General features: G+C 40.9%; 1 protein-coding gene across 2 annotated transcripts; it reads right to left on the bottom strand.

Annotated features, from left to right (window-relative positions):
* Positions 1 to 1,781: 1,781 nt before the first annotated feature.
* On the bottom strand, positions 1,782 to 8,052 carry cdx1b (caudal type homeobox 1 b). 2 transcript variants are annotated; one of them, XM_018751864.2, is made up of 3 exons: positions 7,257 to 8,052; positions 2,604 to 2,752; positions 1,782 to 2,092 (listed from the first exon to the last, which is right to left on the bottom strand). In XM_018751864.2, exons 1-3 carry the CDS (start codon positions 7,669 to 7,671, stop codon positions 1,895 to 1,897), a joined length of 762 nt encoding a protein of 253 aa, XP_018607380.1. In that variant the 5' UTR covers positions 7,672 to 8,052; the 3' UTR covers positions 1,782 to 1,894. The 2 variants fall into 2 exon arrangements, with proteins under 2 accessions (XP_018607380.1, XP_018607381.1); XM_018751865.2 differs by having other exon boundaries at positions 2,604 to 2,749.
* Between the last annotated feature and the right edge of the window lie 8,399 nt (positions 8,053 to 16,451).

Below are 16,451 nucleotides of genomic sequence, written 5' to 3'. Positions count from 1 at the left end.
CATAAGGGAAGGTTTGGGATAACACTGTTTTTACCTTGATTGAATTGAATTGAATTGAATTGAATTGAATTGGGGGGGTGCGGTGGCGCAGTGGGTTGGACCTCAGTCCTGCTCTCCGGTGGGTCTGGGGTTTGAGTCCCGCTTGGGGTGCCTTGTGACGGACTGGCATCCCGTCCTGGGTGTGTCCCCTCCCCCTCCAGCCCTGCGCCCTGTGTTGCCGGGTTAGGCTCCGGCTCGCCACGACCCCACTCAGGACAAGTGATTTTAGACTGCATGTGTAAATTGAAAGCTTTATTGTCATTGTAATACTGTGCAAAACAACAAAATTATAATGATATTCCCCAAATTTTTCAGAGAGCAACATTAAACAACAATATAATAATATTGCTGTTGGTAGAACATTAGCTAGGATACCCTTGCTTTTCCATCATCCTTCCTTCAGTTGAAAACCAGATGCCCACAAAGTGCCCGCAAAGTCCCCATGGGATCTTTCCTGACAAACTGCTTCACTTTCTTACGTCAGAGTACGACTCCCTGACTCCACCTGCCCCATGGCAGATTCCACCTCCTGCCTTGCCGCCGGGGGTGACTACGGGGGCAGTTGGGTCGGCGTGATCTGTTTGCTTAGTCGTCACCTTGCCCTTTGGACGCCACTCCCAGAGTTTGTTAACAAGATTGGCAAATACATCTACGCATGCGACATAAGCAGGACCTGCCTTCTCAGATGTGTTCCTCATCCCTTGACCCGATAACAGGTACTCAGTATGGCTGGTACTGGGCCTTTCAGGTGTGTTTCCCATCCCTCAAACCGATAAGGGATATCAAATGGCTCTGCTGTTATTCGGAATTTGATCACTTGTTTTCCCGATTGATTTCGCCATGCAAATTGAGAAGAGTTTCACATCCACTGTTGTTCAGCTTTATATTATGTACCTTCTTCTCGCTCGCTCGAAATACTCTGCATGCAATGAATAATTCATAAAAACTCTGTTTAAAGCATTTCTTTATTGTCAGACATGTTTGTGCCCAATTAGGCTTTTGTAGATCTACTAGTTAGCGAATTCTAAACATATAAATTAATATATAGAATGGGGCACTGATGAAATCTAGTATAAAACATTAAAAACACAGCTGATAAGCATGCATGCACATGCACACACACACACACACACACTGTCTGAACTGCTTGTCCCATACGGGGTTGCGGGGAAACGGAGCTTAACCCAGCAACTCAGGGCGCCAGGCTGGAGGGGGAGGGGACACACCCGGGACAGGACGCCAGTCCATCACAAGGCACCCCAAGCGGGACTCGAACCTCAGACCCACTGGAGAGCAGGACCCGGTCCAACCCACCGCACCCCCCCCGCATGCATGTATTAACAAAAAATAAAATTCTTGAAGAAAAACATGATAGGCACAGGTTCAAAGCTTTATTTTTCCTCTATATATTCTTGTAAATACTCTCTTCAAACTTTGGCACCTCTCTTCACAAATATAAAATTAAACAAAATTTAGGCAACAAAACAACAATAAAGCTTTACATACAAATGGTGACTTACGTTAAACACATACAACTATTAAAACTCAAGCATAAGATTATAAACATTTACAAACATTTCAAAAATTTTAAGACAAAGCACAGCATGACAGAAAATACAGTGAAAAGACTACATCACTGATGACATTAGAAGTTTTTAATTATATATATTTATATTTCTTTTTTTCCTTTTGTTCTTTTTATTACAAAACTGGAGAAAGCTTTACATTCCCTCATTCCTCTGAGTTTGTGGTTTGGGTAAAGATATCTTCTGCCTGATTAAGGGGGGTAATTGAGTAAGAGTGTTTGTTACATGTTGTGAAATTCTGTCCAAAAATATTCTGGAACAAGCCAGTATCAGAACTCCTCTTTAATAGTCATTGGTATTGATGGCGATACAAGACCACTGCTGCTGCTGGTCACCATAGCGACGCTCCCTGGGGCACCAACCCCCGGTGGAGTAGGAGTGGTTGTGGAGGCCTGTTGTGGCTGCTGCATCTTCTTTTTATTCACCTTCCTCTCCTTGGCTCGCCTGTTCTGGAACCAGATTTTCACCTGTTCCAACACATTTTAGGAAATATTTTGAAGTCTGTGCTTTGCTCTCATAGCACATGTGATTAATCTTTAGCTTTCAGAAAAAGCTCAACAGGAAATGACTGTTTTTTCTGAAAGCTTTTAAACTCAAAATTGATTAAGGGAGAAAAAAGAAGATTTCAATCACATATTTACTAAATGTTTGAATTACTCTTAAATTACATTATTGTTTAAATGTATGAATTCCCTGTGGGACTGTCAGTTATTTTTTTCATTTAAATGAAAGTCTTACCAGAAAAAAGTTAGGATATGTAGGACTGAATATGGTTTAATATCTAAATGAGCTCTTCAGCATGCACATATTTTCATACGGCTGTCAACAAAGCACTCTGGGATGTGTGTGTGTGTGTGTGTGTGTGTGTGTGTGTGTGTGTGTGTGTGTGTGTGACAGAAAGAGAAACAGATGATGAGTGAGACATCATAAGCTCTGACCAGGGGGTTGTGTGACTCCAGGTTACTTGTTGAGACTCACCTGTCGCTCGGAGAGGTTTAGGGCCGTGGCGAGTTCCGCCTTCCTCCTGATGGTGATGTATCGGCTGTAGTGGAACTCCTTCTCCAGCTCCAGCCGCTGGTGGTCTGTGTACACCACTCGGTACTTGTCTTTCGTGCGAGTCTTACCTGCTGGAAAAAAGAAGAGATTTTCAGACACGACAAGTAGCGGCCCATGAACACTTTAAAACAAATTGTGATTTCTTTTCAATTTACATTTATTTACTTATCAGACACTTTTCTCCAAAGCAACTTCCAATGAACTCTATGTAGTGTTATCAGCCCACACACCTAATTCACTGCAGTGATTTCCACTGCTAGATACACTGCTTAAACTGGGTCACTCATCCATACATCAGTGGAACACACACACTGTTGGGGAACAGCATGTCTTTGGACTGTGGGAGGAAACCAGAGCACCCGGAGAAAACCCACACAGACACAGGGAGAACATGCAAACTCCACACAGACTGAACAGGGATCAAACCCACATCCTCTTACACGACAGCAGCGCTACTTGCTGTGCCACTATGCTACCAGTTGTATTTGGTTTATAATAATAATAATAATAATAATATACCTTTCATTTCTTTAGTTGTTTTTATGGCTTGACACCATTGCTGTGATTTCAACACAGTTCTTGTGCTGTGATTTTCAAATAAAGTATAATAATATATATATATATCAAGAGGACGTAAGGGGTGTGGTGGCACAGCAGGCTTGGCCAGGTCCTGCTCTCTGGTGGGTCTGGGGTTCGAGTCCCACTTGGGTTGCCTTGCAATGGACTGGTGTCCTGTTCTGGGTGTGTCCCCTGTGCCCCTTGTTGTTGGGTTAGGCTCCAGTTTGCTGTGACCCCACTTGAGACAAGTGGCTTCAGACAGTGTGTGTGCATATATATAAATAAATGAAAGGAATTGCTCAATTTAACATGAAAAAATGTTTTTATTAAATTCTACGTGGAATTACAGAACAGGAGAAACAGAAGAAAAGTGACAAATTTTATAACAGCTTGGTAAATATCAGCCTGATCAGGCACAAGAGCCCATGAAGCTTTCTTGTAATTTTTAAGCTTCGTGGGCTGTTCTTGAGTGGTTAATTTATTAAATTGGATCTGTTGAGAGACAAATAAAATGTGCAACACCTCATTCAGCATTTCTTCTAAAGTTCTACATTTCATTCTCTTTATTTCTGTCCACCGCCTATAGGGCTACTAGTAACAAGGCTAAAAATGAAAACAAACTCAGAAGATGCTGACACTTATTAAACAAACTGCTACAAGAGAAATCCAGCCCAACAATCCAAGCTTTTGAAACTTACACACGAGAGGTGACTTTTGATCAGCTATTTCAGAAATCATTCCACAGACAGTTGTTTTTTCGCAGATTTATGCCCACAAACATTTTGTCCAAGCATGACCATGTGGCAGGATTGCTCATCAAGCTCAGTTGTCTTTCTGACATCACGAGGCAGCCCTGGTCTGAGTATCTCCAAATGACAGAGGTTTCGGCATTCATACCGAAAATAGCGATGACAGCATGAACACCATATTGTGTTTACTTCGCCCATTAACATTAAAGTATAATTATGGACTTCTGGAACTCCTTTTTGTGGATCCTTTCTATTAAGCCACTTACTACCGATGACAGCATGTGCACCAAAACATGAGTTATGACTATGGGTTCTATGTGTGATGTCACTGCAGACTCAGATAAACGATTTTGCAGTTGTGGCTAATGGGAAGTTCATGAGAAAGAGAGGGTTTGGGGCGATACGGCAAGTAGCTAAGCTCTTCTCAGAGTTAATTTGTAACGTGGACCGTAAAATTCCCTGTCTGGGGCAACAAGATAACCGTGTAGGCCGGGGCAGCAAATATACATCAACGTGGAACTACCGCAAAAGGCCATTTACAAAATACAGTGATTAGCACAAGTGTCCTTGTTCCCACTGCATTTTAACACCATAATCAATTAGGAATGCAAACACGCCTGCACCTGTCACAATAACAGGAGAAGAGAGGAACCCATTTATAGGTTCCACAGTTTTACACCAAAACTGCTGGTTCAATTTTTTAAGCGCTTTTATTAACTGCTAACCTTTGAGAACATACTGTATACACTCCTGGGTGCAGAATAAAAATGGGGCTAAAGAGATGTCCCCAAATTTTAGAAGAGTATACTTACCCCCTTTATCTTTAACATCTTTAACACCAGGTCACTTCTGTTTGACATGAATGTCAATCCCCCCAACTTCTGATTTAATAATCGTGCTCTTAGTAAGAGGTTATTATTTAACTGAAAGGACTTCTCCTTTCAAAAAAAGCATTTATGTAACTGATGTTACATTTAAGTTCTCTACAGTAAGTACATTCAGTGAATCAGACATATTGCGGTACATTTATAGTACCTCCCAACTTCTTGATCACATTTCCATCTTTAGCCAGAAAAATAGAAAAGTGCTGTTGAGGTTTGTTTCAGACATCTTTTACTTACTTAACTGTATTAAGGCTATAGTCAAATTTTGATAACATCAGACTGAATTAACTGAAATGAAAACAATATACTCTTCATATTGAAGCAAAAAAAATAACATTTAATAAACATCTTCTTTCACAATTTATACATTTAAATTTATACGTGTTACCACTTCAGTGAAATTAATTTCAGAGCTCATATACTGTAGATACATTCCAAACTACTTTTTTTGGTTTTACGTAAATGTTCAAATGGATGTGATACCCGCTTTAAAAAAATCTTTGCATTCTATTCAGAACTTGTAACTTTAGCACAGCTGATTTACATGTGGCTATTTTGCAAATAATAACAAATAAAAATTGCAATAACACAAATTATTGCATTATCACATTTAGTAACATATAATGATAACAATTTAAACCTTGAGTTCTACCTGTTTGTCTAAGCAAAATAAGCCGTTTTGATTTTTCGTTTTACATTTAACCCATTTTGTCGGAGAAAATAATTTTCACCTGCAATTAACCTTCCAGGAAATAAAACTGAATTCATTCATTGAAGTAGCTGATGTAATATAATAATATGGGGAAAGCGTTTTTTTAAATAGTTGTTCTGAGTTTGCTGTGTAATAATAATAATAATAATAACAAGACTTATAAGTAACATCGAGTTTTAGCGCTCGAACCCAGGACCATTGGCCGTGCGCACCGGAAACGCTGGACTTCAAAGCGCCCGATCTCCGCCTCGAGACACGCGGGGAACAAAGCGGGACAACAAGACAAACAATTTACGTGATTCCAGGCGCTCTACCACAAAAGCCAAAGTGGCCCCCATTTGCATGACAAGCCCTTCAAAGCGAGCGACTCCTTTGTGCTCCTCGGAACCAGCAGGTCCATCAGAAGCATCGCGCGCAGCGAGGAGGAGCCGCACTTCCGCTTTCCCGCGCTCGCGACTCTCCCGTTTACGGTGAATTCGCCCGAAGCCTGAAATCCGCTTAATCGCTGTTATTAAACAGCTCCGTGTTGTATGTGATGCGTATATTTAGTTGTTTACAACTGTATTTTGTTCTCATATCGGAGAAATATGAACTATGACAATGATCAAAGGTTTAGTGACATGTAATAAAATAATATAATAATGCTATAATAAGCCTGGTCTTAGTAATTGGACAGAAGTGCGCAAATCCTGAATTAAGGCGTCTTCGCTAATAGCGCCGTATAAATAACTGTATTAAGTGACATAGTGGCAGTAGAAGAGAGCGGAGATTTGATAACTGAGTATAAATCCGTTACATTAAACTATAAAAAGATGAAATCTGCTCAGCTTGTAAATCCATTAGGACCCATATATTGTACCATAAAACGGTGGCGCTCGTGCGGCTCATCGCAAAGTCCGCAGAATGTGGGAAAAAGCGCACGAGCAGAAGGGGCCGAAGGAAGCGCTCGCTGTCAGGAGACACACACCACCTTCCCGAGTGTGTGAAGTGACCCAGAAGACGGAGAAAAAAACCTCTCAGGAACTCTCCAATGTCACCCTCAGCTACAACTATCTGTTGCAGCAACGGCGGAGAATTTAATCTGTAGCTATAATACTGCGTATATAAATGTACAAGGATAATAAATTACAAGTTATTTTGTAACAGTTAAAGTTATGTTTAGATAAGTTAAAATAACAAGCACTTTATATATAATATTGTGTATTGTATTGTATATATATAGTGCGCAGTATATATTATACACACACACACACACTGCGCATGATTATTGGTCCTGGGTTCGAGCACTAAAACTCAATGTTACCTTACAGTATACAATGTATATATAAAACCATGTATAATAAAAATGTGTCCATGTCCCTATTCCCTGTACATAGAGTATATAGACTCAGAATCAATGCACACGCATAGACTGACTGTACATATGATCTATATATTATAGATTTATTTATATTATAGTTACAGTCATAGTTTCTTAGAAAACGAACCTATTATAGTAATATTACATACACATACTGCAATATGAATATGCGAGAACAGCCTCCTCCGTTTTTTCCTGCGTTCTTGTGCTCAGGAACAAGCGCACAGTTGTCCAGACAACAGACGGCCTGAGAGGAGTCGCGGGGGGTGGAAGTTGGGGGGGGGGGGCGCTTCGGGTGGGAGCGCAGCTCACCTGAGTTGGACGGCGGGGCGCTGCGGCGAATCCAGTCGTACGGGTTCCTGCGCTGGGAGTTCGGGGACAGCTGTCCCACGGGCGCGTTCATGGACGGAGGCAGGAGCGCGTTAGGCTGCACGGGTGAGAACTCCGGGGGGCTGAAGCTGATCTGGCCCGGGTTTGAGGTGGAGGGTCCTGTTCCCGCGCCATAGGGGGTCCAGTCGTCCCGCGGCGGCGCGTACGTGGGGTTCCAGGCTCCGCTCTGCCCGTGGTGCGGGTCGTTGTTAATGCCCGGCACGTGGTGGTACCCCGTGAAGTCCGAGTACTGCGGAGGCGCCGGGACGAAGTTCTGGGGGTTCAGGTTGAGGCTCGGGTGTCTCACGGAGTTCGGGTACATGCTCGAGTCCTTCTCCAAAAGGTAGCTCACGTACATCTTCTTTCCGAACGAGTTCTGCTGCGCATAATCGCTGCCTCCGAAAGAGGAGTCGCGCTCCCTCGCCTTCGGGTTTTCCTTTAACCAGAGCCAGTCCTTCCCGGATCTCCTGCCTGGACTCTTGTTTGCCAGACTCTCTGCCAGTTAAGAGGCGCCACCCCGACGCGCGCTTTTATGGCCTCTTCTCCCTCCCTCGAACCCCGCCGCACGCGCTCCGACATTTGCATCGAAAAACGGGCCTGCATTTCAAACGCTCTCGAGCCGCAGCATCAAAAGCTCCCGGGTCCGACCGGGCATCGACGATCGAGGCCCCTCGCAGGTCCAACCGGAGGTCCGGCGGAGCCCCAGGTAAAGCCACACGAGGGCCTGCACGCGCACGCCGCTTCCCGGCAACGTCGTCGGCCGGGGGGAAGGGGGGGGGGCGGGAGTCGTCATCGCCGATACTTTGATTCCCGGGACCGATCGCTGAGACGCGCTTCGGTCACATTTTGTAAACTTAACCTTTGAAGATCTTCGTCAATAGCCGTAACATTTTCACTGTATTCGCTAATAATTTCAGTAGGTAATTAATGCAACATTTGCTTCTTTTTTACCGCGAGAAATGTGCGCAATTTTCTAATTAATAATATTCGCTTTCTTTGTCAGCCTTAATGAAATACAATTATTATTATTATTATTATTATTATTATTATTATTATTATTATTATTATTTAAAACCTTAGAATTCCAAAAACCAAGCTAATTAAAATCAACTTTACTTGCATTAAGTAAAACTGAAATTCTGACACCTGAAACACGTCTTTATTGTATCAGTCTTGACCTTGTAGATGGTGCTGGATAAAAGTAAAACGAACAAAACAACGAAATGCATGCAGTTTATATGCAGTTAGAGTTGACTTTAGTGTGTGATGGAAATCGGGTGATTTTCTCATTAAACGATGAGCAGTGTTACATCATTAACAAGCATTTATTATTGCTATTTTTGTATTTTATTTTAAATAAATATTGGGCTATTTTATTGTTTGAATTCCATAATGAATTTTACTGAGGTGAGACGGAACTTTCCGTTTGGCAGTTGCCTGTTGCAGTCAATCAATGTTTCATAACATTAATAAAATATCCTTAATAATAATAATAATAATAATAATAATAATAATAATAATAATAAAAATAACAATAATAATAATAATAATAATAATATTATATATAGTAATAGTAATAACAACAACAATAATAATAATAATAATAATAATAATAATAAAAATAATAATAATAATTCCTTATATAAAAAATAATAATAATAATAATAATAATAATAATAATAATAATACTAAAAATAATAAGAATGAAAATAATAATAATAATACGCTATTAAAACTATCACACAACAGAATTATAACTTGACTGTCAGATTTCTTAATGTAATAATATGAAAATATATATTATATTTCATATAATTATATATAATTACATACACATTACATATAATTTTAATATGAAATGATGTATATTATATTTCAGTCGCACTTGACATTCAGTTATAATACTTATGAAAGGTCACATATAAAGTTTTATCATGAAATCTGTTTCGGACCAGCAGGGTCCAGCCCAGGTCCAGCAGAGGTCTGCGGCGACATTCCATCCTTTCCTTGCGCTTCCACCATGTAGTTATTTATTGAGGGCAATTGTCACATGTCACACGTCTCCTTCCCAGGCCGATGGAATTGTCCCTTGTTGGGTATCAAACCAATAGGGGAACACAATGGGGTCGTAAACTGGCTCTGGTGCCAGCACTCCCCCCCCCCCCCCAATATACACTCCAACACACACATAATAAGTGTTACAAAGCTTTCACATAGATTCTTGCTCCCTTTAAATAAGAAAAATGTTTCAAATAATTTTAGAGTAATTTTTACAGAATTGAGGAGGAGTTGCAAACTAGGAATTGAAAGCAGTGAATGACAGGGACCAGTCACATGTGGGACAGAGACCCTCAGGAGTCTGGCTGCTGGACACTAAGAGCAGATGATTTCCTTGCTGGTTGAGCCCTTAGCCATTTAATACTTTAATACTTCGTGTCCTCAGTGAAAGGTGTCAGGAAATCCTCATATTGAGAGGGAAACAACTTTGCATTAACTTGGTTGGAATTGTTCATACCCCAGTACTAGCTAAAATAATTAATTTTTTAATTTGTCAGAGGAATCATTTCAGATGATCATACTTTAGTAATTTCTGCAATTATAGAACACAGATGACATTTCTCAGTGTCCACTAGACTGAAATGCTGAGGTTTAAAATTGAGATGTGAATCAAAGCCAAATGTAAGACAATGCATTCTGTTCAAAATCTACACTATTTTTATAATAAATTCTATTTGGAACAAACTCAGTTTATTTAAAGTGCTGCATCTACTGCACGTAATAATATCACCACAAATACTCTCAGAAATTTACTGACGTTATACTTAACTTCACAACAATACTTTATTTTCGAAGGAGGAACTTTTTAAACTTGAATCGTAATTATACTTTAAACAGTTATGTGGTTCTTACCAAGAGAGCAATATTTAGAGATAAAATGTGAAAATTATTGAACGTTAAAGTAAATGAACTTCATCAGTTTACATTTATTCATTTAGGAGACTTTTGTTTTAAATAGCATTAATTGCTCATGCCACCACCTGCAGCATATAGAAAAAGTAGTTCAGAAATATATTCCATTACTAATATGGAACCTACTGACACCAATAACTGTTTTGTCAGTACACTTTTAAAAGTTTTCATATTCTCCTTTGTATTTGATAATGAAGATGAGCATGCATTTGCTTTGTGTTAATTATTTTGGTTTTAGAAAAGAAATTTACAGGGATTATGACTATGTATTGCTTGGAAATAAGGACTAAATTCATCATATAATTAATTTGCTAGGTTTTTCCTGATGCCTTTGAAAGTGCTGCATGGATATTAAGGTAAAGGAGTGAGAAAAATAGCCGTATGTCAACAGCAATAACAGTAAGTAATATAAAATTTGACATGATTTACTGTGTTGTAAATAGGCCACAAAAGTTAAGGCCTTCGTGTCCACTAATGTATTACACACAGTTACTTTATATTTCAGATAAGATACTGTACACATAAATACACTTTCATACCAAATAAATCAGTAGCATTTGGCATATAAAACTTCATATGAATAAAAAGTACTTACAGATCACATGCAGACCTTGTCTCGGGATGGTTCAGATATAGGAATTAGAATATTTATTCTTTTAATAGAAGCTTATTCTTAAACGTGGTGAATGTTGCTTGCTGTTAGATCCAGCCAATGGAGGAGCAGTTAGATGGGCATACAAATATTTGACCTCAGCTCATAACTGAGTCAGACGGGGTAGGTGGGGGAGACAGGCTGGGGGGGCCTAATGAGGACTCGATGGTTTGTTCTTGCTCCAGGTACGCAGAGAGAACATCTGCCCCAGAAAGCACCATCCAAGGAAACGCCGCCTGATTTACTTTTGAAAAGGGTTTGCCGGCCAGGCCGACGTTAATTATGGTCAGGGACACACAGCATACATGAGTAGCCAGGAAACAATGTTCATGCTTAAAAAAGGTTACTTTAATTCACTGGGAAAACATAGTAATGCAGTGTTTGTCACTATCTTTTACTATAAATCACAGCCTGCACTTCTTCCCCATACGAAAACTGGAATACGTAGCTGTAAGATGAGGCTGTTGCTTTCGGACCTAATGATTGCAGGTTCAAATTCCAGCTTTGATGTCCTTGATTGAGATTCTTACCCTAAACAGCACCGGTAAAATTACCCAGCTGTATAAATGGGTAAATACCTGTTAAGTAGCTTACCATTGTAAGTTGGAGAAGAGTGTCAATTAAATGAGCAAGTAGGGGCCAAGCTGGTAGTATAGTGGTTATTCAAATTTTTATTTGTCACATACACAACAATACACAGTACGACGTGCAGTGAAATGCTTTTATACAGCTGTCTGACATAACAATCTAGAAAGACAAATAACAGGTACTAAAATCTAGAGAAAAAAAATATATACAATCTATTTATGCATATGTTAGGCCAAAATATATAAATATCTAATTATAAAAATTTGTGCGGCATAAGATGTAGTGCAATATGGTGTGCAACAGTGCAATGTAATGTGCAAGATCACACGGGTAGTTCAGTTTGAGTTTGTATATGAAATGGAATAGCAGAGGTGGAGTGGTTCCTGGAGGCAACTGGTATTTAGTCCTAGGTGTTGTATTGGTTGAGGGCCCGAACATCCTGAGGGAGAAGCTCCTCTTCATCCTCTCTCTATTGTCCTTTAGGGAGCGGAAACGCTTCCATGACTGCAACAGAGAGAAGAGTCCGTTGCTCGGATGGCTGAGGTCTTTCACTAGTTTCCTGGCCTTGTTCCAGCATCGCTTGCTGTAGATAGGCTGCAGGTCAGGGAGCTCTATTTGGATGGTACGTTCAGCTGAGCGTGCCACCCTCTGTAGAACCGCAAGGTTAGCGCTGCTGCCTTTTGCACCCACAGGTCACAGGTTTGAATCCCACCTCCACCTGTAGGACCCTTGAGCAAGGTACTTACCCTATATTGCACCAGTAAAAATTACCCAGCTGTATGAATGGGTAAATAATTGTAACCTTAACAATATAAGTTGCTTTGTAGAAAAGCATCAGCTAAATTAATAAATGTAAATAGAAAGCTGTCAGTGTTCTAAATACCCTGCAGTTTCAGTCTTATGCTGCTCGATAATTATGGCGAGGAAAAGGCTGAAAACTAAGTCTGATTTTTACTTTTCTGTGTACTGAAGTAGAGCATAGGACAGCACACACACACACACACACACACACACACACACACACACACACACCAAAAACACGGTTTCTGAAAAGAGTTGCGCCACCTTGTGGCAGGTGCGGAAACTGCAACTCGAACTGCGGAAATTTACTGGCCGACTAATGGATTGGTCACTGTTTTATTTCTTACATACTTTAATGTTGTTTTGGGGGAAAATAAAATACATAAATGCATAACAAAAACTCACACGGGGAATTGCTTATTTTTACATGTACCAATGACAGGAAAACATGTTCGCAATTTTCTGTGGCTTCACAATACACAAAAAAAATTTCTTCTGGAACATGTCAAATGAGGTATATTCAGTCGGAATGCAAGGTCTGCTCTGGAATCAGTAAGGACCTACACTGTATTTACTTATTTCCATTTTAAGGATCATTGAATGCTCCCTTATGATAACCATGGAAATCTTTGCAGCATATCATTTATTATAACACGGAAGAGTGTTTGAGGTTTACTGGGCCTGAGCTGAGAACAGAATGGTCTTTGTGTGACAGGCACTGGCAGGAAATTGCTAAGCTTTCACATTTACATTTTTTCATTTAGCAGACTTTAGTTTTCTCCAGAGCATCGTGCATCCTAGAGAACAACACAAACAAGTGCATTAAAAGAACAGAAATAGAGATTTGGATGCAGACACATGATTCTAGAGCACAATTTCAACCATCTATTTGTCACTTAACACCACATGAACTACTGTACATCACACAAGTAGCTGCATATAGGCAACATGTACCTTATATTGTAGTGATTAGAGCTGCTGCCCTTAGGACCCGAAGATCATAGGTTCAAATCCCACCTCCAGTACCCTTGAGCAAGTTACTTACCCTAAAATGCTCCAGTGAAATTACCCAGCTGTATCAATGGGTAAATAATTGTAAGGTGCTGTAAGGAAATGAGTAAATGTCATTGTACTTAAACGCGTAGACACGGTTCTTGAGGTTTTTCCAGTGGGATTGAACGGCATGCTGCAGGTGGGGTTTAGTAATAATTGGATAGTATGTTTAGTTTTGCCCTAAAGTGAAACAAGTGGGTAAATAAGGTTCACAAAGTGAGGCAGAACCACATCCCTTTTATGGTGATTGGGTCGTGCCCCAACTCTGCCGGCAGGGGGCAGCGTAGTGCAGGCACTTCATGGGCTCCTTAGCCACCCACCTAGATGTGCAGCGCAACCGCTGGACTGAGGTCCACACACAGATGCCCAGCAGCCACATCAGAAACCTTTACCGCATTAAAGAATTCAAGAACTGAAGAGTTTTGAAGAGTTAGACCAGAAACCAAAGGATCTCAGGCAATATGTTGCCATGAGGAGTGTTGTGAAAGCATGTTCAGGTCTAATCCCCGGGATGTTTGCATTTGAGGTTCCTTATTTTTCTTTTTTTTTTTCCTGATTTCAGCATCTGCAGAATACTGACCCAGACTGATGTTCACTGTAAAATTAAATCACTTGTACAAAGTCTCATACTCTGAATGAGCCAAGTTTTGGTAGCAGGCAGAAGGTACCAAAACTCATCCGCTACACCCCAGCCAGACCGCTAGGCTCTTCTACTTCTGCCCGCTTGGTCATCCCACGCACGAAAGGTAAAGCACGACGGTTCTCGGTTCTGGTTCTGTTGTGGTGGAACGACCTCCCCCTCTCACTCAGAACTGCTGAATCCATGTCCACATTTAAAAAGGGTCTTTAAACTCACCTCTTCCAGACTCACTTTGCCCATCATCTCTTCAGTTCATGTAAGGTGTAAGTGTCCATGCATTATAACTTTTAAAATGATGCCCGGATAAACCTTTACAACTACTCCTGTAACGTATATGTTTATATGCATCTCAAAAAAAAATTAGTAGGAAGGTCATCAGGAATCGTCGATACTGAGATAAAGTTTTATGCAGCTGATCGTGTGATGAACATTGGTTCAAATGCTGGAAAGAAACAATCTCACTTAAGAATCAAGATCTGCATCTAAGTGTCTCTTCCTGCTAACGTAATGAACGCGTTGTATTTTCTATGAGATGTACGTCGCTCTGGAGTAAAGTGTCTGATACATGAATACATGTAAAAGTAAATGTACATGTAAGGTGTATCAGCACGGGAAACTACAGGAACTTAGTAACCGAACCAAAGCAGAATTTTTCCTTTCGTGTGGCACCTTTGTAAACGTGGCCCCTGCTGTAGTGAGGCGTTGGACTGCAATTCTTGGACAATTCTGTCGCAAGCAGTTGCTTTCGAGGACAAGGCTTGCAGAGGAATAGCAAACGATCCGAGATGCGGCATCAGCGTTTCCCAAACCCATCGGTTCAGAGACAAAATAAATCTCCAGCCCTAAAGGGCTTCCTTCTCTAAGAGGTTTCCCCTCCTCTTTAGGACATTTTCTGCACGATTCTGGAGGGAATTTTCACGATGGATTTTCACATTCCAAATTCGTTGAGGAGCTTGGACAGCATGTGTGTTTCACTGCCATGTGCGGTGTGTGATTGCATTAATTCTCACTGTTTCTCTAAATCCTTGGGCCTGTTTCCACACCAAAGCTGCTGCAAGGAGAAGTGAAACTTGAGTAATGACGTTCAAGCTGGAGGGTGAGTCACCTTGGGCCTCACATCAACAATAACCTGCTGAAAATCACCAGAAGCTTCTCGCCACCCTACAGGAACTGCTCCAACGTTCTGCCTAAACCCATCATGAATGTTCTGTCCTGTCAATAAAACTCTTATTTGTTCATGTACAATTTTTTGCACATAACCACTGATGTAGGTGTATTTGCATGGGTTTATTTTCCTTCGTTTTACCTTGTTCTGAAGACCTCAATGTACTTAACGAGAGTTGGAGAACCTTACGGATGACTGATTCTTCCCCGTTAAAGGTCTGGTGTACCTTGTGGCTGCTTACCCTGGTAACGATGTGCCTGATGACGTGCACAAAAAAAAACAAGCGCCCTTTCCTGCTGTCTCATGCAGACATGTACATGTTTATAGCCGTAGTATCTACCTTTTACGCGAAGGTCAAGGTTTAAGGGAAGGAGTTTTAGTCTTTCATTCTCAGTTTCATTTTAAAATCTAAACCCTGAAATATAAAAACCACCTGAGACAAAAACTGAAACTTTATTCCATTTCTGTTCCACCTACATTGTTACTCTTTCAATAACACCCAATATACAGATACACAGTTTCCACCCGAAACACACAGCACATCTTGTGTTATTATTAATTGTTATAATGTATCAGTATATTATTTATTTATTATTTTTATTTACGTGACACCCAAAGCAACTCTCAATCTTGTAGGCTTTCATGCAGTGGTGTGATGGCGCAGTGGATTTGGCTGGGTTCTGCGCTTTGGTGGGCCTGGGGTTCAAGTCCTGCTTGGGGTGCCTTGTGATAGACTAGCATCCTGTCCTAGGTGTGTCGCCTTCTTCTCCAACCTTGTGTCCTGTGTTGTTGAGTTAGGCTCTGGTTTGCAGTGATCCTGTTTGGCACAGGTGGTTTCACACACTGTGTGTACGTCCCGTTTATAGAGCGAAGTTTTCTTATTGCGTTGATACAGGGTAAGTACGTTGATCAAAGGTACAATAGGAGGAACGGGATTCAGCTTCAAGAACCTTTGAACTACAAGACAACAGCCCTCACACTTCTGTGTATACACACACACACATTTGCTGGACTTGTAGAGGGTGTCCTTGGCAATCCAGCTCCAGGTGGTGCGATCGCGCGCTGGTTTCTTTTTCTGCTGCTGACGAACCGTCTTCGAGGCAGGACGTGTTTTTTCTGGAACACCTCGCAAGACACAAACCGTGCGGAGGAGCATCAGAGTTTCTCCTAGTGTGACTATGCAAGAGGTTCCTCCTTGCGTGTTTCTTCACAGGCACCAAAGATGCATCATCCTAGCAGCTTCCCAAGGGGAACTACGGTCAGGAGTTG

Source organism: Scleropages formosus, chromosome 4, assembly GCF_900964775.1.
Source record: "Scleropages formosus chromosome 4, fSclFor1.1, whole genome shotgun sequence".
Classification (NCBI taxonomy): domain Eukaryota; kingdom Metazoa; phylum Chordata; class Actinopteri; order Osteoglossiformes; family Osteoglossidae; genus Scleropages; species Scleropages formosus.
The sequence above is the reverse complement of the archived record's forward strand: the minus strand, read 5'-3'. Positions and strand labels throughout refer to the sequence as shown.

Coding starts and splice junctions, on each gene's coding strand:
- cdx1b (XM_018751864.2), bottom strand. CDS start 7,671: ATGTACGTGAGCTACCTTTTGGAGAAGGACTCGAGCATGTACCCGAAC. Junction 2,753..7,256: donor CGCCCCGCCGTCCAACTCAG/GTGAGCTGCGCT, acceptor TCTTTTTTCCAG/CAGGTAAGACTCGCACGAAA. Junction 2,093..2,603: donor TAAACCTCTCCGAGCGACAG/GTGAGTCTCAAC, acceptor GTGTTGGAACAG/GTGAAAATCTGGTTCCAGAA.